Here is a 25,427-nt window from a genome sequence, read left to right as displayed (position 1 = left end):
GTTTTTAATTTTTAAGAAATGTAATTTCAAAGTGAGAATTTTCAAAGTTGAGGGAGGTATATGCTAGTTCTGAAATGCTGCAACATTTAAAATATTAACTCTTACTCAAAATATTTTAGAGACGTTATAGTTCATCTGATTTTAATGTTTGTCTTTAAATAGGACAAGTTTTGATATGCTCCTTAAGACATGAATCTTTTATCTTAGATAAGAATGGGCTGTGTCTTTCAGTGGTAGAAATGGGACTGAGATGGTTCATCAAGGGATTCACTTAGAAATCACCAAATAATTTTAAATGTTTTAAAAAGATTTTAGGACAGAGGAGCTCTATGACTAAAAGATTGACTTTATAACTGATAGGCTATTCAGCTCAGACTTACAGTTTCCATTGACCTCAAAATCACACAATAAATGCTAATACAGTGAAACTTGTAAACTTTTTGAAGACCAGTTGTTTGAGTCAGCAGAACAACAAGGAGCAAAAACTAATGTAAAGTCTCTTTAAGCGGGAAATAGATTTTGTGTGTGGTTTGTATCTTTTTACAACAAAACAATTTTTCTGAATTTTAATTGGAAAATTGAAATTATCCTACTACTTAATCTTTCAGTTAGAATATTGGAACCAGACGCATCAAATAAGAGTGGAGTTATTTTTAGTTTTTATACTAATAAATAAGTATGCTTTGTATAATAATAGCTTCTTGGGAATTTATGAGGAGAATTAAGAAATTTTCATTTGCAGTGAACAAAATATAAAGGAAGATGATTTTATTTAGTCATTCATAGGAATTACTTATCATAAAACATAATATAATGAAGGAAACTTACTTGAAAATATTCCTTCTTCTCTCCTATGTTCCCTGAATCTGAAAAGAGTGGACATTTTTTCTCTGAGTCATCTGAGACTATGTCAGAGATAATTTTCTGTGTTCTTGATTATACTTCTACTTGCTTTGGACGCGTGTGGACCTTTGTCCTTCTGGACCTCTAAATTTGAGACTGTCTTCCTGCTGTGCATATCCCTTACATGGAGACATTTTGGCATGTTGGCACATGTATCATCTAGGCTAAATAAGAATATGTCTCTCAAATTTCACATCAATAATTTGACTACTTGAGAATAAAAAAAGATGTTTGCATATTAATAACTACTGTAGCAGCAAAACTGTTGAGACAACTGAGAGGAGACCTCATCAATGTCTATAAGTATCTGAAGGGAGGGTGTCAAGAGGATGGAGCCAGGCTCATCTTGGTGGTGCCAGTCAATAGGAGAAGAGGCAACAGGTAGAAATTGATGCACAAGTTCCACCTGAATATCAGGAAGAACTACTTTACTCTCCAGGTGGCTGGAGCACTGGAACAGATTATCCTGAGAGGTTGGGGATTGCTCCTTGCTGGAAATATTTGAGAACCATCTGGACACAATCCAGTGCCATGTGCTCTAGGATGGCCCTGCCTGAGCAGGGAGGTTGGCCCAGATGACCCACTGTGGTCCCTTCCAACCTGACCCATTCTGTGATTCTTTAAAAACAAAATATCTGGTCCAGGTGTAACCTACAGCAGTACATGGGAAAGCTTTGTTAAATCTGTACTGTTGTTTGCAAGGTAGGAGCTACCTTCTTCATCAGCTTTTCAGGCTTTGTGAATCTGTAGTTTTCAGTGTATTAATTTTCTATTAGTCCTGAAATTATTAATTCCTGAGAATTGCTGAATGCAAATGCCTGGATGCAGTCCTTCAGAAAGTTTTGTGTCTTTATCCTGACCCATACCTCAGTCATTCACATAAGTCTGTGTGGAATGGGAGGGTTAGGACTTTGATCCCTTTTATCTGATACCTTGTCTCTTCCTCATTGTCACTACTTTTGCAGTTTGGCCAAAAACTATCTGCTATTTTCTGTCAGTATTCTCCATTTCCACTGAATTTTCCAGTTATCTGCATAGACTAGTTGCAGTAGCCACATCGTTTTTGAGGTGAATTTATGCCCTCATCAACACAACTTTTTGCTTAGAATTTTTTTTTTTTTATGTTAGTAGTGACATTCTCTCAAAACTGCAACAAGAATATGGAAGAAAAAGAATACGTTTCTCTTGATATGATGCAGTTGTTTCAAAATTCTTCCAATTAGTTCATAAATGGTGACTCATACAAGAATTCAACTTCCAAAAAGTAATTTTTACGTAGTTTCATATCCATATCTCTTTACTTGGGAAAAGTTAGCTGAAACCATTTTATATTGGTTAGAAAAAAGGACTCCAGTTTTTATGCTGCATGTTGGTAGCCTAACCTTTTTTTTACACCAATGGCCAGAACGTATGCAGTTGTTTTCTCAATGCCTCATTGTCTTTCCTTATAATTTGTTGGGTTTCTTCCTTTGCCTTTCAGTGTCTATATTCTAGAACAACTGGGAAAGGTTTTTCTATATTAACGCTTTGACTGCAGTTGCTTTTGAGTCAGTGTGCACCTAACAGTGATGTTTTTTTCCTCTTAGAGATGCACTGTGTTTTCCCAGGGGAGTAAATTATGAGAGCAGTATGCCATAAACAGAGCTAGGAGTCTCTTTCAGTTGTATTAAAGTATAAGAAATTATGAGAGTGTTCTCTGAATTGGAAAAACTCCAACAAAACCTGAAGAATAGACTGTAGCATATAATCATCATCAGTTTCCTCATTGCTCCATCTAGAAAAGTCGGGGAGATAGTGATAGTGGAGATGTAAATAGATAGCAGTCCAGGACATCTAAAATATTTTTTAAAAAATCTGTAGATATTTTGAATGTAGATTTTAAATATTTTTTTTTAAATTTGTACAATTTTTTGTTTATCACTCTCCCATAGCTTTAACTTTGCACAGCATTAAGATATTTTGTAATTTTATGAGAAAGAAAACTTTTTTTTTGTTACATTTAATATGGATGAAATGTGATCAAATTAAACCCAAATCCTTCTATCCTCATAAGATTTTAACTCCCGAGGTTATTAGGAAATGCCACAACTGTTGCCAATTTTCCTTCAGCTGCATTAGTTCAAGGTAATTTCTGTGTGTAATTTACAAATGGCATCAGACAGCTCCAAGAGGAGGCTGTGTTCTGATCTCCATTTCATTGCTATAATCTGGAATAATTCTCTTGACATTGGATACTTTTGAGTTTGCAGCAGTGACACTGAAATCAGAATCTCTCCTGTGTGTCTGTTTGGATGCCAAAACTTATGTACGTTTGCTGTAGAAATAGTTGCTTTTATGGAAAAATCTTTCTGAAACACTTTGTTATCCATTTCCTCAAGTGAAATCACCAGAGGGTATAATCACTCTGTCTATAATCTTTTGTCATATTGTAACTAGGTTGATGAACACAGCACAGTTCTCCCAGTGAGGGGAGGAGATCCCCCAAGCTTTCAGTTTTTTAACTCAGAGCAGTGAAAGCCTTATAGCGCCACAGTGCTGTCCTGTCATTTCCTTCAAACTGATTTGGCATACGTACATGCAGACATCTTTGGATTTAATCTATACATTGAACCCAAGAATATTTCTCAATGTTGTCTTTTTAGTAGAAGAATAAGTGGTTGAATAATTCAGAAGTCTGTAGAAAAGGTATGACTGCTGCAGTTTTTTGTATAGTGTTGTTCATCAAGAGAATAGTTTATATATGCAGTTGGTGACAATGTAACTATAGATTTACAAGGATTTTTGTTGAAATTGCTTCAGGCATGTAAACTCTTAGTTGCCATATATGAAGGTAAATATTTTCCCTAAAACCTCTTGATTTTGAATAGATCTTTCTTCAAGAGAGCAGAAGGCAGGACTGATTACAAACAAACAAACAAACCAAAAAAAACTAAACAAAACCGTGAGCACACAAAACCACAGATGAAGGCTTTTTATTCTTTGACTTATTTTTGGTGTTCACTGGCTCTTTTTTTCAAGGAGGGCCTATGTTTCCACAGTTGGTAGGAGATTGTTATACTCCTTGATTTTGCTGCAATTTGTTTTTAAATGGAACTGTTCTGGACTTCTCTGGATGGACTCTGGATCTTCTTAAGTGAAAGTTTGATTCTTGAACAGCACTCACTGTTATGTCCAGAATTTTGACATTTCTGAGAAATGAGTAATTCAATAAAACTCTCAGTGTTTGGCAAACATGAATTCTGAAAGGTCTGGAATGTTTAATCATGATTTAGAAGCAGCATTCCAAAAAAACCCAAAACCATAATAATTTTCATAGTTTTTGTGCTATGGTAACTTTGAGCAGAGCTGATCCTTTAATATAGAATGAATATATTAATTTTTTTTTTCTCTCAGGATACTTTTTTAAATCTAGTGAACTCTGTCAGAATCTAGGAGAATTTTGCAGTATTTGTTTTGAGTTTAATGTCACTAATATAACTTGAAAGTATGCACATTTCCCTGGTTTCTGATGGCTACTGCTACTTAAATACCTACTGCATTAACCAGTGAATGTGGTGATAATTTTAAAATAAAAGGCTCTGTGGTTTTCTAAAAGATGATGTTTAATTCCAATTAAGAATATATTCAAAGAAATCTTATATGGGCTGTGATTCTCTGTTCTATAAGACGTCAGAGTATAATTTAACCCTTATGGTTCATTATTTGTCATTTCTAGGAATTCTTCTGACTTTTAAATCTAATTAAAGGACTGGAACATCTTTTGTGTATGTGGAGAGTGTGACAGAGGTGGAAAAGAGGAGGCTTGGGGAGTCTGACAAATGTGTATAAATACGTGATGTGAGAATGATTAACAAAGAGGGAGCCAGACTCTCAACAGTGGTGCCCAGTGGCAGCACCAGAGGAGATGGGCACAAATTAAGGCACATGAAATTTCATCTGAACACAGGAGAGTAATTTTTTACTCTGAGGTGGTTAAATACTGGTACACGTTGCTGAGAAAGGTTGTGGAGTCCCCATCCTTGTTGATAGTTGAAACACAACTGCATAGGTGTAAGTGGCCCTGCTTTGAGCAGAGGGGCTGAACTGGATATTTCTAAGTGAAATGATTCTGTGATCTGTGGTTGCTGCTAATACTGACCTGAATAGCCCATACCATGCAAGAATTGCTTTCAGTTTAGTCCAGTCACTTGTAGCAGGTACAGTGTTGAAATAAGCTGCTGGTTCTCTGGTGCCCTTTGTTATTTGCATCTGTCTAATGTGTTTTACTCCAAGCTTCCTTTATAGCACATAAGTCTTCAGGTACTACATTCTGAATGAAATATAATTTGTACTTACTTGAAGAAATTGTAATGCTGATTATGGCCCAAAGCCAATCATAAGCTCTATTTGGTTCGCTTGTATAATTTTCGTATCTTTGTGTATGCTACTTGTTCCTGCAAAAATTGTTCCCCTAAGTCCAGTGAATCTCACTGATATGATTTGGTGCTAAATGGAGCAGATCCAAACATCATGCAGTTTTTCTTTTGTGTGTTATGAGCCTTTGCTTAAAATGTATACGCGCACTTTGAAAGAAAACGTTTCAGTCTTTGGGGCAGGTAGGAAATTATATTTTCAAATAGTACTCCTAAGATAACATAAAAATAATTTTACCTTTATGCTATTTATGTAGTTATATTTTTATTTATTTCTGTTCCTAAATCTCACAAGCTACCACTTTTTCATGGAAGTAGCAGAATATGAAAAGTATCATCAGGAGAGGGAAGCTGTGGAAGTCCCCAGGTATAATATACATATTTATTTCTGAGTGTACCTTCAGTAACAAAATAGGATTTACGCTGGCACAGAAGTGCTTTAAGTATATAGATGCATAATTAGAAAGCAAGGGGGGACTACTAAATGTTCATAATTTAGAAGGATAATGGGAATGTATTTATTAAAATGTGTATGTGTATATATATACATATAAAAACATATGTTTGTGTGCGTATATGACTGTATATGCATTGATATGTGTTTTAACCAGCAACATTCCAGAGGACAGCAAAGGGGAAAGGTGACCTAGAGATTATTTACGTATCAGAACAAGGGATATCAGAGTTTTCGCATCCTGAATTTCATGGTTTTTATGTAAAAAAGCATGGATTAGTCATACTATTAGCAGTAAGATCAATCATCTCTTTAACTAAAAGTGTAGAACAGCTGACTGCAGAATGGAATTTGTTGCACCTGAGATATATAAGATACTTTGAATAAAATAGTACTACATTAAAATTAAGCTAGTGAGTGGGGAAAATGCTGAAAGCTCAGCTTTGGCTTAGGGGTGCAATGGATTATCGCTAAGATAAATGGGTAGTAATCTTATTACTTCGTTATAATATGACAGAAGAAGTCATCATTATGGAACATTTCTACAAGGTCTTGGTAATGAATTGCATGACTAACACTCTGTCTAAAAGTGCTGAAGGTCTGTGCTATTTAGAGCAGACACTGCCACTACTGTGTTGCTAAAGCAGTTGTGTTTCTGAGCTGTAGCTTGCCTGCCGACTGAACCGTATGGACTCGTTTATGAATATTACTTTTATGACTTAAACAAATTTGTCCTATTTTTAAATTGCTGTTAGAGCACCAACACAGAAATATCTTTCTGATGAAATTTCTGATTTAGAATATCCTGATTAGGTGTAATCTCATTTATTCATAAATGCATTAGTTGTAACAATAAATTCCATAGGAAAGAATTGGAAAGCTTACTGAAGTAAAATCAGGGGGTTTATTCATTCACGTCACAGCTGCTTTGAGTATCATCTGGTTTGTGGAAAGAGTTGCTTCTCAGTGGCTTTTCACATTGATTCATGCTTGTGTAAAAATGGCATCATCTTAGGCTTGAAATCCTGTTAGTTGAGAGTAACACTCAGATTGTATTCTGCTCAAACTTCCTATGGTTTGTGTTGAATTGTAGGGATAAATCAGCTGTAGAATAGAAGGCTAAAAAATGTTTCATCTCATTCATTTTCAGTAAAAAACACTTTCTGCCATCCTGTGGCTTCCAGACCTTTAAGCAAGAAGGGATTTCACTGGTTTATCTGAAAGAGTTGGTCTGTAGAAGCCTTGGCTGATGTTTATGTGCCAGAGGGGAAAAAAATTGTTTTCCATTTTTAAAATATGTAGTTTTTGCAAATCAATTTAGGAAAACACCTTTTTCAAACTGTGGGCTTCTGTGCATACTATTGCATTTCTGTATGCTGCCTTACTGTTTTTAAGAGCAAAACTACTGGGTTTGGATTATGCACTGTTTGGAATAAAATGGAATGTAGAGGAAAGATAATATTTTTTCAATTAATGGGCAGTTGGTTGGAAGATATCATAGGATATTTTTTTTCCTCTGGAGTTACTTTCTCTTGTAGCTTTTTAAATCCTTAATATATTCCTGCAGAGTCAACTTTCAAAGAATATTATTCATTGACTGTTTTGTGATTCTGAATGTTGTATATTGATTTGTGAATGCCAGCTTGAAAATTAATTAGTGTGTTGAATGAAAAACTAGGTTCTGGTTCAGAATACCATTATTTTAAAAAAGTGCTGCTAGTTCTTAACCAGGCTTTTATGGTTTTTCTGTTTTGTGGGGTTTTTTTGTTAATCTTTATTCTGCTCTTAATATTCCTGTTTCAATAGGCTTAGCATCTTTCCAGAAAACAAGCCAAAGTTAATTTTTCTAACTTGCTGTACTGGTTCCTCTGTTTTTTCTAGAACATTTGTTTGTTTATCGCTACTTACCAAGTCAGTGTTAATCCATGGTGTTACTATTTTCCAATAGGAAAGGAGACAGGAAATTATTTTTGTTTTTCTAAATACGTATTTAGTTTTGCTTACAATTGCGTTTCCTTTGGCTGTAGTATATATAATTTCTACCAAATGTAAAGGAAAAAGATGTTTTATACTCCACACTTAGAGTTGGAGCTGGAACAGCATATTCTTACAAGCAGTAGTTTAAGATAACTTAAGGACATATTTAAGGGTGTTAATAATCACACAGCTGTATGGTGACCTCTATGTGTAAAGCCAAACATATCCAACTGTGTGACTGTGGAAAATTCCTGTCATCCATTTCTGAAGATACTTAGGCTGGACTTCATTTAGACAGCAATGTTCCTGCTTTTGTTTAAAAACTGCTTCTTTAAATAATACACATATTGTGTAATGTAGTGTTTTATTAGTAATCACCAGTTGTACTTGGGAGTTTCTCTCTCTAGATCCTTTGTTATAAACACTGTGAATGGTGTTTATCAGTGTGAACTTTATGCAGTGTTTATAACACCTTCTAAAAGCATCTTGATGGAATGGGAGGGAAAAGAAAAATATACCAATTACAAAGATCTGTCAAGAAATTTCAAAATGAAGTAACAGGCAAATTAGAAACCTAAAATGACTAAGGAGGTCATACAAATAGCTGATTGAACCCTGATAGCAGCAGGTTCAGTCAACAGGTCTCCAGGAAAACCATTAATACTTGATATGAGTGTCATTCATGAAGATGAAATGAATTTTGAAGACAACACACAAAGTACACATTATGTGTACAAAACACGGTACAAAACAAATAAGCTTTCCTCCTGCAGTGTTGCAAGCAGAATAAACTGTGCAAGAACAGTAACAGTGAAAACTCTTGTAATACTGAAATTCAGCCACTAAAAAATTGAAGGAACTTGGTGAAAGGTGCATTTGTTACTTGCATTAGATACTTTCTTTTCCTTCACCACAGACAACAGTTTTAAATAGAAATTTGGATATATCAGAGGTTTGTAAATCCTATAAATACAAATGCAATTCAAGTACTTGCTTTTTTGGTGTGGCACAGGAAGTTTTCAATCTGAAAGCTTTCCTAAGACAAAGGTACTGTTAAACTGAAAAGGGCGTTTTTCAAAAAGAAATAGTGTGTCGATTGCATGGCATTTCCTTGACTTCTATATCAGTGAATGTTGTTTTTTCATGTTCAAAGTCATCTAAAATAAAACTGCAGTTGGTTAGTCATTAAGTACATCATTCCTATAGATTTAAGAGTAGAGAATTTTCATTTATTGTGAAAATGGTCTATTAATCTGAATTTGTAATTTGTGTCTGTAGCCCCTCACAAGGCTACTACAAGAAAGCTGCAGCACAATGATAGACTTAGTGTTGTTTGTTGCAAAATTAAGTGAATTATTTGATGTAAATAGCTGATGAAGCCCTCATTCCTAAGCTTGAATTACTTGAGTTAGTAATAAATTGAGTCCTGCTCAAATAATTTGCTTAGTATTGGAAAGAATTGGAAAGACTATGTGGCGTTGGAGAGAGTTTTTACCATAGAAAATAACTGTAAATTAATTAAAGCACCCAGAATAATGGAAAAGGAGATCTTCAGAAGATGCTTTGAGGCCTGTTCTTTACTAGACTTTTGTTGTTTCCTACAAGTAAAGTAAAAATTATAATCTTCAAATATATCAGTAAGATGTTTTTCATTCTTTGTAGTAGAAACATTGCAGATAATTAAATCTGTAGAAAGAAAATAATTACGTATTCTGCAGTCTATTTTAAACATCTGTAAAAAATAACTAAGAAAAAGTAAGTTTATTAAAAAATAATTTTATATTTTAAGGGCTGTTCTTCAGTTGCAAAGGTTTTACAATCTTCAAATGCAGCAATTGCCACTGTCTGTGTACCGTGGTTCTTTCCCGGTAAAAATACAGTTTTTCAGAGAGACAAGAGGAGCAAAGTATTACTGTAATTGATGATTTGTACTTTATAAGATTTAAACATGCATTAAACTATAGTAAGCATAATTTCCTGTATTAACGATAAAATTTATTTTTTTAAAACATTCTCTAAGTTTGTTTTGGACTACACATGCAAGTGTTATGTTCCTTGTGGTGGCTGCAGCTTGTTGTAAATATTGTTGGAGAAAGGTCTGAACATGAACAATTGCAAGATGGAGATTTTCTCAGAAGCAAGAGAAGGTTTTTTACTGAATTTGTGTCTGTGTTTGCTAAATCAACTTTACTGAGTTTCGTTGTATTGCTGCCTCATCTGCCAATAGAGTAGTCATAGTTTGTCATCTTAGAGATGTGTATTGTTCTTTTCTTATTAATGCTGTTTTACAGATGTTTAATTACTAATTGGTTAATATTTTACTGCATATTAGTTTTGATCACGCTCTTGAGTAAAAAAAATTTAGTGGTGAAATAGTATGAGGCTAAAGATTTTGATTTATTTTAGCAGATGTTATCCTGCTATAATTTGTTTTCTTTATTGATTCACTGTCTGAGGGTTGGGTAGAAGTGGTAGCCTCAGAATAAAAAAACTTGGAATAATAAAAATATTATGACAAGTATCCAAAGGTTTGTTTCCATGAGTTGTTTTTCTTATGATTAATATATGTATAGATGCACAGACACATATACAAACATCTATGAAAAATCCAAGATATGTGTGTTGTTTGTTTTAACAGATTGGACAACTTGCTTTTAAAGGCATGAAAAGACTAAACCGAATCCAGTCTATAGTTTTCGAGACCGCCTACAACACAAATGAGAACATGCTGATCTGTGCCCCCACTGGAGCTGGGAAGACTAACATTGCCATGCTGACAATCCTTCATGAAATTCGCCAGCATGTCCAGCATGGTGTTATCAAAAAGGATGAGTTCAAGGTAGGAGTTTAATGAACCAAATAAAAGCTTTTTAACTTGTAAGGTAAAATCCATTATATGTTATACATGGAATATGAAATCAGGAAGTTCTCAAGGATGTTAGACTTTTCCAAGTTAAAGATAAGGCTAGTTTTGATTTACTTCATTATTGTTAAAGCTATTCTTACTTGTGTTCTAAAAATCTTATTATGTGAATAAAATGCTATGAAATGCATTTAGCTTTCATGCAGAACCAATTTTCAAAGCGATGAGGCTGTATAAACAAAATCCATTGTCCTTTAAACAGCTGCACACTTATCCAATAAAGATAACTACTTTTCATATATCACTATTAAGATTTTTCACTGTAAGTGCCTGGTATCATATTTCACAATAAATTGTGATTTGTAATGGTTGCCATGAAACAAACGACGTTGTGGGGTTTGCTCATTTATCAAATGAGTGTTGTTTTGGTGCAGATTGTGTATGTTGCTCCTATGAAAGCTTTGGCAGCCGAAATGACAAATTACTTCAGCAAGCGTCTGGAACCACTCGGCATTACTGTGAAAGAGTTGACTGGTGATATGCAACTGTCAAAAGGCGAAATTCTGCGAACACAGGTATGCTCAATCTTTTAAAATACTGTTCTGTGTGTGTATTTGTACCTTTTCATAGGTACACTGCTCTTCAAGCTCCTTGTAACAGTATTGGTGAAGCAGTTGAAACGTTATGACATCTGTAATTACAGTGGTTATGTACACTGATATAAATTCAGAATTCTTCAATAAAAACCATCTTTGAAAAGTTGAAAGTTTGGTCTGCAAATGGTAAGTTCCAAATAAATCTGAAATGCTGTAACAACATTGTTGCAAATACATCAAAATAATATTTGCCTTCTTTTTCATTTAAAAAAACCAAACAAAAACTATGTTCCTGTTAATGGCTGATCTTACTTTTCCTCATTTGTCCTTAAAAAATATAAGACATCACTAGGCTAAACATTTGACCATTCATAGAAATGAATAAAATTTGTGGGTTTAGCCTCTTTAATAGGATTGCATAAATGGGGATTATTTTGTTTTTGCAGACACTTTTTGTCATATTAATTTCAGGCAAATGCTGTTTGTGTCAGTGAAATACCATTTTTCCAAACTCTGAAGATGCTTTTCTACCTGTTCTTGCGTACAGTTCCATATGATTACCCTTTCCCCTTCTGCCTGGTCCTAGAAACAAAAAAAAACCTGGTTGTGTTACCAATACGAAGATTTATAATTGTAACTTGTAGTAATTTTTGGTTCAGATGAGTGATATTTTGGCAATCTTAGCTTTGAGATATTTAACATTTTTATGGTGAGTGGAGAGAAAATGCGTCACATGACAAGAAAATATGTCAGTATGTAATTAATAATTAGGAGGACCACTGCAGTAGTAATCCAGTATGAAGTTGTGAATAGCAATTAGAAGATGTATATACATACATGTTTATGCATACAGTCACAATACTGTGGTAACCAATATCAATGAGTGACAGTAAAATCACTGGTACTTTATCAGAGTGACTTTGCAACACCATCTACCTAAAATCTGAGTTTACAAAATAAAAAAACTTTTTGGTAGGAACTTTTAGTAATTGAAATTATTTACATACACCAAATTACCATTTTAAATTGCTTCCTGTTTTCACAGTACTTTTCAGCTAGGGCGCATAATCAAGTAGATCATGGTTTTCATAGAGAGAGATAATGTGTAATCACTGCTGAAACTGATAGTGACAGTAGGAAAACTGCTCTGAATGTAAGGACAAAGCTGGATGAATATAATGAATGTAGAATGGAAAAGTGCTATTTACTCTTGGTCTTCTAGTTAGCAGTATAATTCCTAAAATCTCAGCTCATTGTTAGCACTCTGCTTACATCCACTAAAAAAGTAAGGAAACAAAAGAAACAAAAATATTTCAGGCTTTATTTAAAAAGTTGTATGTGAAATAGTTTACAAAGCTGAAGTCTAATTACCTACTAATGGGAACTTATTAGTATATGCAGAGTATTAACTTAGAGGAACATAGTAACTTGAGTGTAAGAAGACTCTCTGCTTCACCATGCTCTTTTATTTTAGTCCAAAATTCCACTACTAGAATAATTCTTCATTTTTTTGTGGGGAAGAGGCTAAAGTAGATTTATGTATAAAAATCAAGAAGAAATAAAAAAGGGAGGATGTGGGTAAAATGTTTTTGTTCTTCCTGCCACGGACTCGTCTCATTGCTTTGAAATTAGCTTTTTTTTGTCAGAAATTTACCTTCAAGGGATTTCTACAGTTTCCTATGTATATCATAGCATAGAAACACTAATCTGAGGTGTATTTGTAGTTTCTAAACCTTTGGGGAGAGTGGAGGTGGAATAAAAGTGGTGTCCAGAAGAGGAAAAATTTGTATTTGTGACCCAAAATTCAGTTCCTATATTTTCAAAGAAAGTACACTTAAAGTGTTGATTAATTCTAAGTTTTGCTTCTGCTCAGTTTTGTGTCTTTGCTCTTCAAAACATTGGGAAGGTTAAAGGGAAAAAAATATAAAGGCCAAAAATTCTGGGACAGTGGAATAATTTTTTGTTTTCTCTTTTTTGTCATAGCTAGTCAGTCTTATGATTAATCAGGATTGTAGAAAGTGAGGATGAGAGATGATGCCAATCCAAGAGTTACCAGTGTAATTGCTGCTACTCTTCTTGCAGATTCTGGAGCCCAGCAGTGTGTAATGTTTTATTGCTGCATAACAAAGTACACAGCAAATATGTAGCCTTATTATAAACTGAGGAAAGAGCACTTGCTTGTGCTGGATCTTGCCTATTGCTCTGTATATGTATTGTTTTCTATGAAAACTCAAGAGCTTTCTTTGCTCAACTAGGCACTTAAAAACACTTCATCCAAGCAGGTTTCTTTTACCATTTTTTACCCTATGTTAAATTGATTCTTGCTTCAAAACTTCATTTTACTTGTCAGCCTCTCTAATGCATACATTTCTCAGACAGGAATACTCTGATAGGTGTTGCCTCTTTATTTATAATTTCAGATTTGCTTTGCCAGTCGTTGCTCTGTTTTCTAGCCTTTAGTAGTAGTAGTAGTAACAAAGTACCTTTGTTTAGCAGAAAACCAGTTTTTCCTGTAAGAATTAATGCTACAGCTGGTAGATGCATGCACACAATTTATACACATACGGACAATATATATCATATGGGGAATAAAAGGCAGAGTAGGATCATCAGCTGAAGGAGATGCTGGTATTTCACGTTGGATCACTGTTTCAAAAGATCTCAGCTGGTACTTCTGGGCAACTGAAGGCCTGATATCTCCTGTGACAGTTGTCTTCTGCCTGTTTTCTGAGCAATTGTATGTTCACCATCTTTATTTTTGTCCTCAGGTGAATCAAATCAGTCACAATGAAAGATGTAAAAATAAGGTGATTGTCAGGTATTAGTTAAAAGTAGCACTTCAGTGACATTCCTGATAATTTTCTTCTTCCTTTCCATCCTGTTTGCTTCATCCTTCATACTTTGCCTGTGTATATTTAAAGATGTGTATTTTATAAGTTATTACATGTAGCTGTTGTGCTTATCCTGATGAGGAAAAATTGCTTTATCTGACAAATTGGTAACTGTTTCCCTGCTCAGGAATGCACCTTAATATACAGTGGGAGCTACCTCTATTACTTTTTCTGCAAATATTTTTAAAGGATATAAATGCTAGCCACAAAAAGGTAACAAGGAATTTAAATTTTCATTCCCTTAATGGTGGAATAAAATATTTTAAATATTTTTGAAAGATATTCCAACTAAAAAGGTCTATAGCACATTTTTTTCAGCAATAACTCTCTCTGTGCTTTCCATGCTGTCATTTGTACTCATCCAGAAGGTAGCCATGTTTCCATGTTTCTTGCTGCTCCACACCTTTATCGTATTATACATGATATGATTTTACTTCCATGTTATTATTGAATATTCATTAACATTACTGTGGTTCCAACACACTTCATAAGCTTCTAAAATAAGTTATTTCTGATTTTAGCAATAATGAAATTGCCTTAGAAAAATGAGAATTTTTTTTATTGACCCTTCAGTCAGTCTTCCAACTGCTCCCCACATCTTATGCAGGGAAAGCCACAGTGACAAGTTTAACACGTGGGATGTGTGTTAAAACTCTGAGGCAATTCCCCTTCATAGAATCATGGGAACATAGAATGGTTTGGGTTGAAATGGTCTTTATAGATGATCTAGTTCCAATGCCTCTGCCATGGACAGGGTGCCACTAGTTAGATCAGGTGGCTCAGGGCCCTATCCAGCCTGGCTTTGCACACTTCCAGGGATGGGGCATCTAATCTAAACCTGCCCTTCTTCAGTTTAAAACCATTGGCCTTGTTCTGACACTATCTGCCCATGTAAAAAGTCCCTCTTCTGCCTTTATATTAGTCCCATTAAGGTACTCACAATGAGGTCTCCCCAACGCCTTCTCTTCAGGCTGAACAAATTCAGCCCTCTCAGCCTGTCGTCACAGGAGAGGTGCTACAGCTCTCTGATCATCTTCCTGGCTCTCCTCTGAACTTTCTCTAACAGGTCCGCATCTTTCTTGTGCTCATGTTTTTGTGAAAAGGAGTATGTTTAAGTGTTTGTAACATGTTGCTTTAATGTTTCAGAGAGAGTAGATCCAGGATCTATTACCAAATAATTTGTGTGTAAATAAGTGCTTCACTGTACTTGGGAGCAGGAGAAAATAAACTTAATAAATAAACTTAGCTATTGTACTGGTTCTCTATAAAAGAGTTTATCTTAACTTTGTTAATGCTTTTTTCATAGTCTAAATAAAGATAGATTAGTTTTTCACTTCCTTTTCCTCATTAAAAACAAATCAAGGAAGTTTATTTTCCTACAGCTGATATTTCTCCTATCGACTCCAGTCTAAGCATGTTTGTATACTGACCTACTATGATCTAATCATGTTCATACAGTATTACCTTATACTGCTACCTTATACTTGGACATCACTTAATCCACAATGATATTAAGCATACTTCAGCCAAAACCTATTGTTTGGTAGGTTGATTTTTGGTATGTTCATGTTTAAATGGAAAATATTCGTAAGTAATAACTTGTGGTTATTGCTGGGTAGCATTCAGGATAACATGAAGTGTTTTGTTGGAAGGCAATGGATTTTTCAGATGATTCGTGGACTTTCTCGAGTGTGCATATATATAGCACTACTCAGTCTTTGCTTTAAACAGTCTAGAAAATGATATAACAAAACTTCCAAATCAACTTGTGGGCTTTCAGTTGTCTTTGACCTTGCATTTGCAACAAATATAATATAGTTATAGTTATCTTTTGAAAGTTTGGAGAACACAGCTGGAATTGGAGCAGTATAGATTTATAAGGTAATCACCAAGTCTGAAAGCAGTGCCTTGCCCTGGGCACAGTGTATTGTAAGCTGATGGATAAGTGCCATCATGCCTTAACTTGTGCAAAACAGTGGTAGCCTCTACAGAGTGCAGAAATGCCTTCTGGCCTTAACGCAAAGTTAGTGGGCATCAAAAAACATGTAGAAGATAATTTCTTTTTAATGGTTTATGCATACATAGCAGGATACAAAATTCAGATCTTTGGCATAACGCAGTAAAAGCTTATCAAAGTTTCTTCCATCTTTATAAACTTTAAAAATGGGTTTTGAAAATTACCCTGTTAAATATATTTTATTTTCTTTTTAAGGAAAGTTATTTTGCTGTTTTACTGCCTCTTCAGTTAGTGTGAATATTTCTCACCCTTAAATTAGTACCTCAGCAGTTTGGTATTAGATGCATTTTGGTATAATAGTCAACAACCTGCATTCTAATTCAAGTAAGTACATACAAGCAAGACTGACATTTTGAAGTTGAAATAAGTTTTCTATAATGTCTTTATTTTGTGCCTCAGACCTGCAGTTATAGGCAAAATTACTTTTTTTGGTCTTAGGTCTCTTCTTGTGCTTTGAGGACTGCCAGACTGTCATGAGCCTTGCTTGCTACAGATATGTATTGGTGTTAAGCCCAGATTACAAGTGCTTTCTGTGTTGCTAGAATTATGTAGTAGTTGGAAACAAATCTGGTCAAATTTTGAAAGCAGGCTAATTTCCCCAGCCTATAAACCTCTACATGTCTCTGTTCCTTCATTCTCATATTGTTGGAGTTAAAGGGATTCAGACAGCAGGAAAAGGAATTTTACTGTCTTTTAAATAAATGTTATGAGAAAATGAATCAAACTGTAATTGTATGAGTAGTCCTGATTCTGCCACTTCTGAACTATTGAATTTTTTTTAACTCTTTAGGAATAAAGATTTTTTTTTTAAAGAAAAGCATTTCTATTTTTGTTATGGTTCTTCTTGATCAAAACATTAATTATACAGAAAGCAAAATTTAAAACATATTATTGGATTTTCTGTAATGTTTACATAGTACTCAACTACTTCAAGGCCTACAGAAAGATTTGTATACATTTACTGAACTGCAAGGCTGTGTCTGTAAACATAGGCCTGAAAGATGTCGCAGAAACCAACATTTACAAAACTCTTAGGTTTCTGAAGGTCTCTCTGCCTTTTTTTCTGCCATGGATTTGATAAAAATTAATCTCGTGTCTGCTTAGAGAAAGGGGTATCAGAAGCAAATCAGAAGCTGTATCTGACCTTAGTCTGCTTTCAACCTAATGTGCTTCTAAAGCATTCCTCCTAAATGAAGGCAGGAAGTGGGAAACCTATAGTAGCATTCACCCATAAAAAAAAAAAATTGCTAAACCAAACCCAAACAAAAAAAAAGTGCAAACAAACAAAAAAAACTTCTTCATTCTTTATGAACTCTAAAAAATTTCATGATGTTCAAGTAAATCTAATTCGAAGTTTACATCTTTTGCTATCCTATCTGGGTAGTGAAGAAAGTCCTGCTAAACCTGACTTGCACTGTCATTTAGAAAATGGGCAGCTGGCTGTCATATTTGTTCTCTGCCCATTAAGCTGCGTAAACTAAAATCGCGTTGCTTTCAGAGTTGATTCTTAATATTGCTCACAGTTTATATGAAAACTATCTTAACATTTTGCTAAGAAACCATTCTTCAAAGGTTTAGAAGTGATACCACTTTAATTTGCCAAGTGCCAAACATGCTGAGCAGTTAAAATGTGAATGATTTCCAGGTACCCAGGTCAGAGCAGAAGGAGGGAAGGAGGTGCTACAGGCACTGGAGCAGAGATTCCCTCACAGCCCGTTGAAGAGGCCATGGTGGAGCTGATGTCCACACTGTAGCTCTTGGAGGACCCCACATAGCAGCAGGTTGATGGTGCAGTAAAGGAAAAGGCGGCCCATGGAGAGCTCATGCAAGAACAGGCTCCTGGCAGGAATTGTGGCCATGGAAAGGACCCACGTTGGAGCAGTTTGTGAAGGTGTATGCTGTGGTAGGATCCACAGCAGAGTGGGGAAAAAGTGTAAGGAAGGAATGTCTGAGATGAAGTTATGGACCGACTATAAACCCCATCCCTGAGATGTAGAGAACTTGGGAACACAGCAGCGAAGTTGAGCCTGCGGAGAAGGGGGACTAGCAGGAAGAAGTTCTGTCTTTGTTTTTGTCTAGGTTTTGTCTTTGTTTCCTCACTATTGTACTCTTATTTTTAATTTGCAATAATTTTCTCCAAGTCAAGTCTGTTTTTCCCATGACAGTAATTGGTACATGACCTCCCAGTCTTTTATCTTGACCCGTATGCTTTTCCATCTTACCTTCTGCCCCCGTCCAGGAAAGGAGGGGAAATGAGAGAGTGGTTGGGTGGGCATCTGCCAGCCACAGCTGTTGACCTACCACAGTTAGTTTTAGCTAAGTTAGTTTTAGTTTGGGATTTTTTAAAAAAAATTACTGCTTTCATTGACAGTTTGCTTTAGGTATTTAAAATCCAAGTGAATTTTGTTTAGTTTATTGGAAATTTTATTAGCTGGTTATTTTTCTATTTAATTTTACCCAGCTGTTTATACTTTAAATAAGAATAGTTTAGAACAAAAGGGCAATTCTTATTGAAGAGCATGAGTAATACAACAGTATTGATGGTGTCTTTGTAAACAGTAGTGTTGTAAATGAAAAGAGAATTTGTGTAAGCTGCATTTGCATTGGCAAATACATTTGTCTGATTACTGAAAATAATGCTTTTCTTGACGAGAGGAAATAGCCTGAAGGACAGAATGTATTTTGACATCTCAAAGATTAGTTGATTAATTGTACTTGTGATGGCAAGACATAAGTGAGAAGTGAAGCAGAGACCACAAAAACATCAGAGCTGAACAGGGCAAGTAGTTCTGAGAACGATAAATGGCATCAGGACCTCTGAGTAATATGGATGATCACTCTGATAGATTGTGTCAGCCAATAGACTGTGATATTAAGTCATGAAGGCTTTATTCCCTATTGGAATCTGATACTAATAAAATGGAATAATGCTTTTTTCTCAAGTTCTTAACTGCAATATAAAACTAATCAAGTCCAAAACTATTTGAAGCAAAAGAGGGCTATAAAGTTGAGGTGCCTGCTTTTTCATCTACAGCTTTATTTTTCTCATACAGTTTCTCATTTCCTGCACTTTAATAGGGTATAGAGATGTTCTAAGTAAAAGCAAATAGTGAGGTTGATTCCTGCTACTTTTCCTGTGTACATTTTATTAAATATTACAGCATTATATTCTATGATATTCTGCTATGTATGTGCTTCTCACTTCATGGATATACAAAGCCCACTGTTAGAAGCTGAGTATGCATATATAGTGACTTTTCTTATTCATATAGTAAGTACATGAGATAGTAATTCTTTACAGTAATAAAGATGATGTCACCTTGACATGCATATCACCACACTCATACAAAAATGTTTCAATTTGTGACCAAGAATTATGAATGGTTTTAATTCAGGATATTGACAGCTCTTCTCCCTTAGTAGTAATTCAAAGGCTATTGTATTGTACTGCATTTTAACAGAAATCAACTGTAGAATACTTTTTTTTTTAAAGGGTAGTATTGTCAATTGCTATCCCATTTGTATTACCACACCATTTTGTGAAAATTATATAAAGAACTTTCACTGAAAAATTGCATAGAATGTACAATCTAAAGTGCCATTGAACCAAGATAGTACTATTTTATTTTCGTGTCTCTTGGTGCTTTATCCCTGTCTAATCTCCTTTTTTCTTATTCAGTATATTTTGTCCATCCCTGTAAGCACTTACTCTGATGTTAGTCTTCTCTAAGTGGCCTTCATCTCCTATTGCATGCCATTGGTTTTTTACTTGCAGTTGTTGCAAACATCTGTATCACTGTTGACTTTAGATACCAGTCTCTTTCCTTCCAGGAACGAAATGGTGCTTTGGATGTGTTAGATGCAATAAAATCCACAAATCTCTTTTTGCATGAGGAGTTAAACTTTCATGAAGTGGCCTTCAGAAGTGATTCAGAGATTATAAAGCTCACAGATACTGAAAAACCCTCTGCTTTTCATTTCAAAACCAGAGTTGAACCTGGTTAATATTCCTTCCTCCAGTATGCCTAGAATGTAAGGTAGTGCTGGATTCTATGCATGCCCAAGGTTTCAATAGCGGAATATCCTCTTTTGATCAACATTTGGACTGGGACAGGAAGATATCAAAATCTAATTAAAAAAAAAAAAAAGAAAGAAAGAAGAAAGGACTCCTTTGAGAGAACTTCTTGAATATTCCGTAGTACAACCTTGCTGAAAAAAAAACTTTCTTCTGAATTTTCAAAGTTATGCACAATGTAAAAAAAGTCTTTCTTTCTCTAAATGAGGTTAAGCCTTACCTTTCAAATGAGAGAAATTTACTGAAATATTTAGAACAGAAATCCTTGCTAAAGTGGAGGTCTAAATCAAGAAGGATCAAAATATTTTTTATACAGTAGGATTTCTGTGTCCCAAAGTCATCTCCACTTCACACTCTTGTTTCCGTATGTATTTCCTTTTTTCAGAAGTTCTCATAGTGTGCAAAATAAAATTTTGCAACCTGCTTTACTGATAATGCTATCTTCAGGTAAAACTGTGTTTAAAAAATCCACTATCCAGGATCTCTTTGAGGCAAGGAGTCTTGATGGCACACCACAGACTGCTACTTTTTTTTTTCTGTCTTACTTTTAAATTTTTTTTCAGTAAATGTTAATTGTATTTCTTAATTGGTGTTTAGTTCTGAAAGCAAGATCGTTTAAATATAATCAGAAGGGATGTGTCTTTGTACATCTGCAAGACTTGAAATGCTGTGGGGTGTTTTAAAGTTCTGTTCTTGGCAGTCTTTTCAGTAGTAAGCAGTGTACACTCCCAGTTGACAGCAGTCACATTGAAGTTTGCTCCCAGTAACACTCACATCCTCAGCTGGGCTAAATTCATTCTCTTCAGCTTTTGGAGAGAGAAAGAGAAATCCTGAAAGTGTTTCAATGGATAAGCAGAAGGAAGAAAAGCTAAGGTTACTCTCTTCAGAGATCCAAAATGGGAATACAAAAGGGAAATGAAGACATAACCTGGATTAGGTGAATCTGCACTGACTGCAGTCTGAAGCTGGAGAAAATACTTATACTTGAAGCCCGCTTCCTTGCGGGTTTTGCTCATTTCTGTAATGCTGATATGCCCATCTAGCTCACCTCAGGGACAAGTTTTCAATTTTTTATCAGTTTAATGCTATTTCCTGACCCTTTAAAGACAAGGAAGGAATTTTTCTGTGGGTGCCATTTTTATGAAGCCTATGGTTTTCCCGGTTTTCTTACTTCCTTATACCAACTTAGGGAAATAGTAAGGCAGGTGAAAAAAAATTACGTTAAATGGCAGAGAGGTAACTTTGGGCCTGTGATGTTAATGCTTTGACTGAACTCTTTAACCCTCAGAAATAAAGGCAGTAAACTCTGCAACATCGCATGTAGGATTCTTGTCTCTGATGATGAAAACTATTAAGAAATAAATGAAGTCGACTTGTGTAACAGATTGCTGGATATTTTTCCAGTGGGGTCAGTTAATAAGCTTGTTGCTTAGTTGAAATGTTGTCTGGATTGTTTCTGTTGGTTTTGTTGCTAGAATGGAACAACTACATTGCTTTCTCGGGCTGATGTTACTGTTCTATGCTTTCACCATGGTACTTTCTTTCTTTTGGCATCAGTCTTCCAATACTCTAGTGGAATTGTTGGAAGCCCTTCTGATTTATGACTCTTCCATTAATATATGTGCCTATGACAGCTAAGATTTTGCCAGTGGGGCAAAGTACTTATACACCATCAAACAGTAGCAGTTTGAATAAAAAATAGTAGTCCTTTATAAGGAACTGAAGGTGCTGTCTGTGACCTAAATTAGTTTCTACACTTATAACAGGTTTTACTAAAATCAGTCTTCCGTGCTTCAGAAATTAAAATCAGTACTCTTTAGACGTTCATTTACATTTTATTTGAAATAAATTACTTTTGAAATAGACATACAGTTGTTTTGCTAACATGCCTACTTGCTTGCTGTAATTGCATAATCTGTAGAATTTTAGTGCAATCTTTGACTAACCTACTTTGTGATTAATAATCAAATGTCACATACTATCATAAAATGTGCAATAGATTCTCTGCTATTGGCATTCTTTGCTGTGATTCACTTGGTTAAAATCCCTATTTAGATTGGGTGGAAAAGTGGGAGTTAATTTTTGTTTTAGCAGCAAAAACCCAGTTGAAATGATGCCAGATAAAATTACAGACATTATGAACAATATGAAAAAATTTTGTTTATGTATTCTGTAGTTAAAGGATATAAGGTGGGGTTGTTTTGTAATTGCATTCTTGGTGTGTTCCCTTTTATTGGAAGTAATTATATTCATGCATTACTTGGCTACTAGAAGTTTCTTAAAACTGGTTTAAAACCAGAAGTTTTGAGTGTTTTTCTTTTTTTTTTCCCAATAAATGATGAACTATTTGGCATTGTACTTCAGCACTAAAATGAACAAATACAAGTACTCAATTTGGATGAAGAGCCCTTGCTATAAGTATATACTCTTTTTTTCCTTTTCCTCTCCAGTGGGCTATTTTTTTTTATTTACTTTAGGCTTTATCAGAATATATTCAGTTTTAAAATATGTGTACTTTGTGCACTTACATAAATCACTGTCTCTGCAGAGGTTTGATATTAAAATTTGTGCTGGTTTTGGCTGGGATAAAGTAAATTTTCTTCATAGCAGCAATGGGCTGTGGTTTGGATTTGTGCTGGAAACAGTGTTAATGACACAGGGTGTTTTTGTTATTGCTGAGCAGTGCTTTCAGAGAGTCAAGGCCTTTTCTGCCTCTCACCCCACCCCACCAGCGAGGGGACTGGGTTGGCACAAGGAGCTGGGAGAGGGACACACCTTGGACAGTTGACCCCAACTGGATCCCACAGGGATATCCCATACCATAGGGTTCAACATATAGAGCTGGAGGAAGAGGGAAGGGGCGGGGGGGTGTTCAGAGGGACGATTTATATTCCCAAATCACTGTTACACATGATGGATCCCTTCTTTCCAGAGGATGGCCGAACACCTGCTGCCAAGGGGAAGTGGTGAATGAATGCCTTGTTCTGCTTTGAATTCCTTGTGTGCACAGGCTTTCACTTAACCTGTTAAACCCTTTATCTCAACCTATGAGTTTCCTCACTTTTACCCCATCCCACCAGAGGGGACTGCACAAGTGGCTGTGTGGGGCTTAGTTGCTGGCTGGGATTAAACCATGACACAATGGAACTTAAAAGTACTAGCGTACAAATATAAAAACAAAAAAAAAAGATTCGAAAAGATTGGAAACACCATTGTTCCAGACTGCGGGAACGCTGTTGCTCTTTGGTTGTATGGCTAAGACCAACAGTGTCACCTACAGGTGAATCAAGTAGATTTCTTAATTTTTCAAGTGTAGATATCAGACACACAAGATAAGTTAGTTACTGAAAATGGGAAGATCCGATTTACTAACTTTGCAGTTAATATCTTAAATCAATTTTGCTGCTTATTATCGTTATGAAATTAAGTGCAAATACGTAATTCAAAATATTTTTGTGAACAGTGCTAGCTAAAAAAAATTTGAAATAATTTTTTAATATATATAAAATGGTTATTGGTAATATTCTGCCTATTTGCTGTTTAAAATCAAATTGCACTGAAAATGCATGTGATTTATGATATTAAAGTACATTTACTGTCTGTTTTTATTGAGATCGCAATTCATTGTCAATGATTCATCTCAATTCATTGTGGCAGAATGTTGCAGAAGTGAATATGAAATAAATTGTTAAAAATATTGCATTGAAAGTATTAAATTAGTAAAAACCATTTTTTAAATTTGTGTCTGTAAAAGATTACTCGTAGATTATTGCATCTGTTTCTTCAATACAACAGATATTAACGATGCTGAAGTTTTTCTGAAAGTAGAACAACATACAAAATTAATGTATGGTTAAGAGAGAGGACTGTTGTTCTTTAGCCTTTTTTTGAGGGTTCAGCATCTTCCTTTCTCTGTTGCCAGGTTTGTAATTAAGTTATTACTTTTTAAAAGGCCCTTCTTCACTTTTGCATGACTGGGACTAGTTGAATCAAATTCTGTCTTACCATGGTGGATTTTTAGGTGTATTGCTGCAGTGATGTGACCATCCAGTGACAACTGAATCACATGAGCTGCATGTGATTTGTAATGTTTTAAGCTAGATTGTGAGTGACGTATTTTAAACTAGTGGCGTCATCAGAGAGGCTTCTGTGTAATAAAGATGTGTGATTGTGGGAGGAAGAAAGCCTGGTTGGAGCTGCTAAGTTGCTTCCATTTCTGCAACAGAATGGTGAAGCTCCTAAGGGGAAGCTGCCTTTGAGCTTTCTATTCTTTCTATTCCTTTTATGTCACTCAAATGGGGGATATATATATATCACAGTCTTATGGACTCTGAGCTTAAAGAGATTTGAATGGCTTTGTGTAGATTCTCATGTGTTGACTAGTCAGCTATTTATTTAGAGACCCCAGTGTTAAGGGGTTACCTTACATAAGATTCAGTAATAGACTTGAGCCTGTTTCTTGTGCCTTCATAGGCACCAGTTTTGGTTTGTGCTGGTTTTAATGTGGCTTTTTGTCATTTAAGAAAATACTTAAGACAGGGACATTGAAAACCAAATGTTACTTCTTCACATCAAAGGCACAGTGATAAGCACAAGACCTCTTTGCTGCTCCTTCCACTTATTTGGTCTTGCTTTACTGTGTTTCAGAAAGTCCATCTTGTTTAGTTGTGTACTTGCCAAGTTGTATTTACTGCTACATCTCTCAAAACAGATAAATGTAATACTGATTGGGTAACATTGACATTGCGGTGGGGGAGGGAGGAGTTCCTAGTGTAGTAGAAGGTTTCAAAGACTTTTAATTCAGTTGTGTGCTAATATACAAAAATTATAGATCCAGTTTTATAGCTGTAATATGTTCAGTTAGCTCAATGCGTTTGTGTCATGCAGTATGACTCTTGAGTTAGAGTCTTCACTTAATGTCCTTCAGAAACTGCATTGTGTGTAAGGGTATTATATTTAGGATTATTTAGCAAAATGCTCTGGTGTTGAAAACTGATCAAAGAGCACACTACAGCAATATTTTCTACACTGCACTGTAAATGACTTAGCAAGCGATACTAATGAGTTCAATAAGCTACTTCGGTATTTTTTTAGTCTAGATGGAAACTCAAAGTCTTTCAGACTTTAAGAGTCTCTTGCAATCCTTTGTACTTCTTATTCCTACTCAATGCCTGCAAACTCAGGAGTGGCTCATCTTGATGATCAGCAAGTTAGACAAGAGTGTCAGGAAACCTACAGG

At 35.2% G+C, this 25,427-nt stretch overlaps 1 protein-coding gene across 2 annotated transcripts in view; it reads left to right on the top strand.

The window, feature by feature from the left end:
• The window catches only part of ASCC3 (activating signal cointegrator 1 complex subunit 3), a 257,776-nt gene that overhangs the window by 57,672 nt on the left and 174,677 nt on the right, over positions 1-25,427 (top strand). For both annotated transcript variants that reach the window (XM_042016301.1, XM_042016302.1), the window contains exons 9-10: positions 10,385-10,585; positions 11,044-11,184. In XM_042016301.1, the coding sequence (XP_041872235.1) occupies positions 10,385-10,585; positions 11,044-11,184 (342 nt within the window). The remainder of the gene's footprint in view (positions 1-10,384; positions 10,586-11,043; positions 11,185-25,427) is intronic.

This window comes from Corvus kubaryi, unplaced genomic scaffold, assembly GCF_017639235.1.
Source record: "Corvus kubaryi isolate FWS band 111438036 unplaced genomic scaffold, C.kubaryi_AGA036_p1.0 split3-73, whole genome shotgun sequence".
Classification (NCBI taxonomy): domain Eukaryota; kingdom Metazoa; phylum Chordata; class Aves; order Passeriformes; family Corvidae; genus Corvus; species Corvus kubaryi.
The sequence above is the reverse complement of the archived record's forward strand: the minus strand, read 5'-3'. Positions and strand labels throughout refer to the sequence as shown.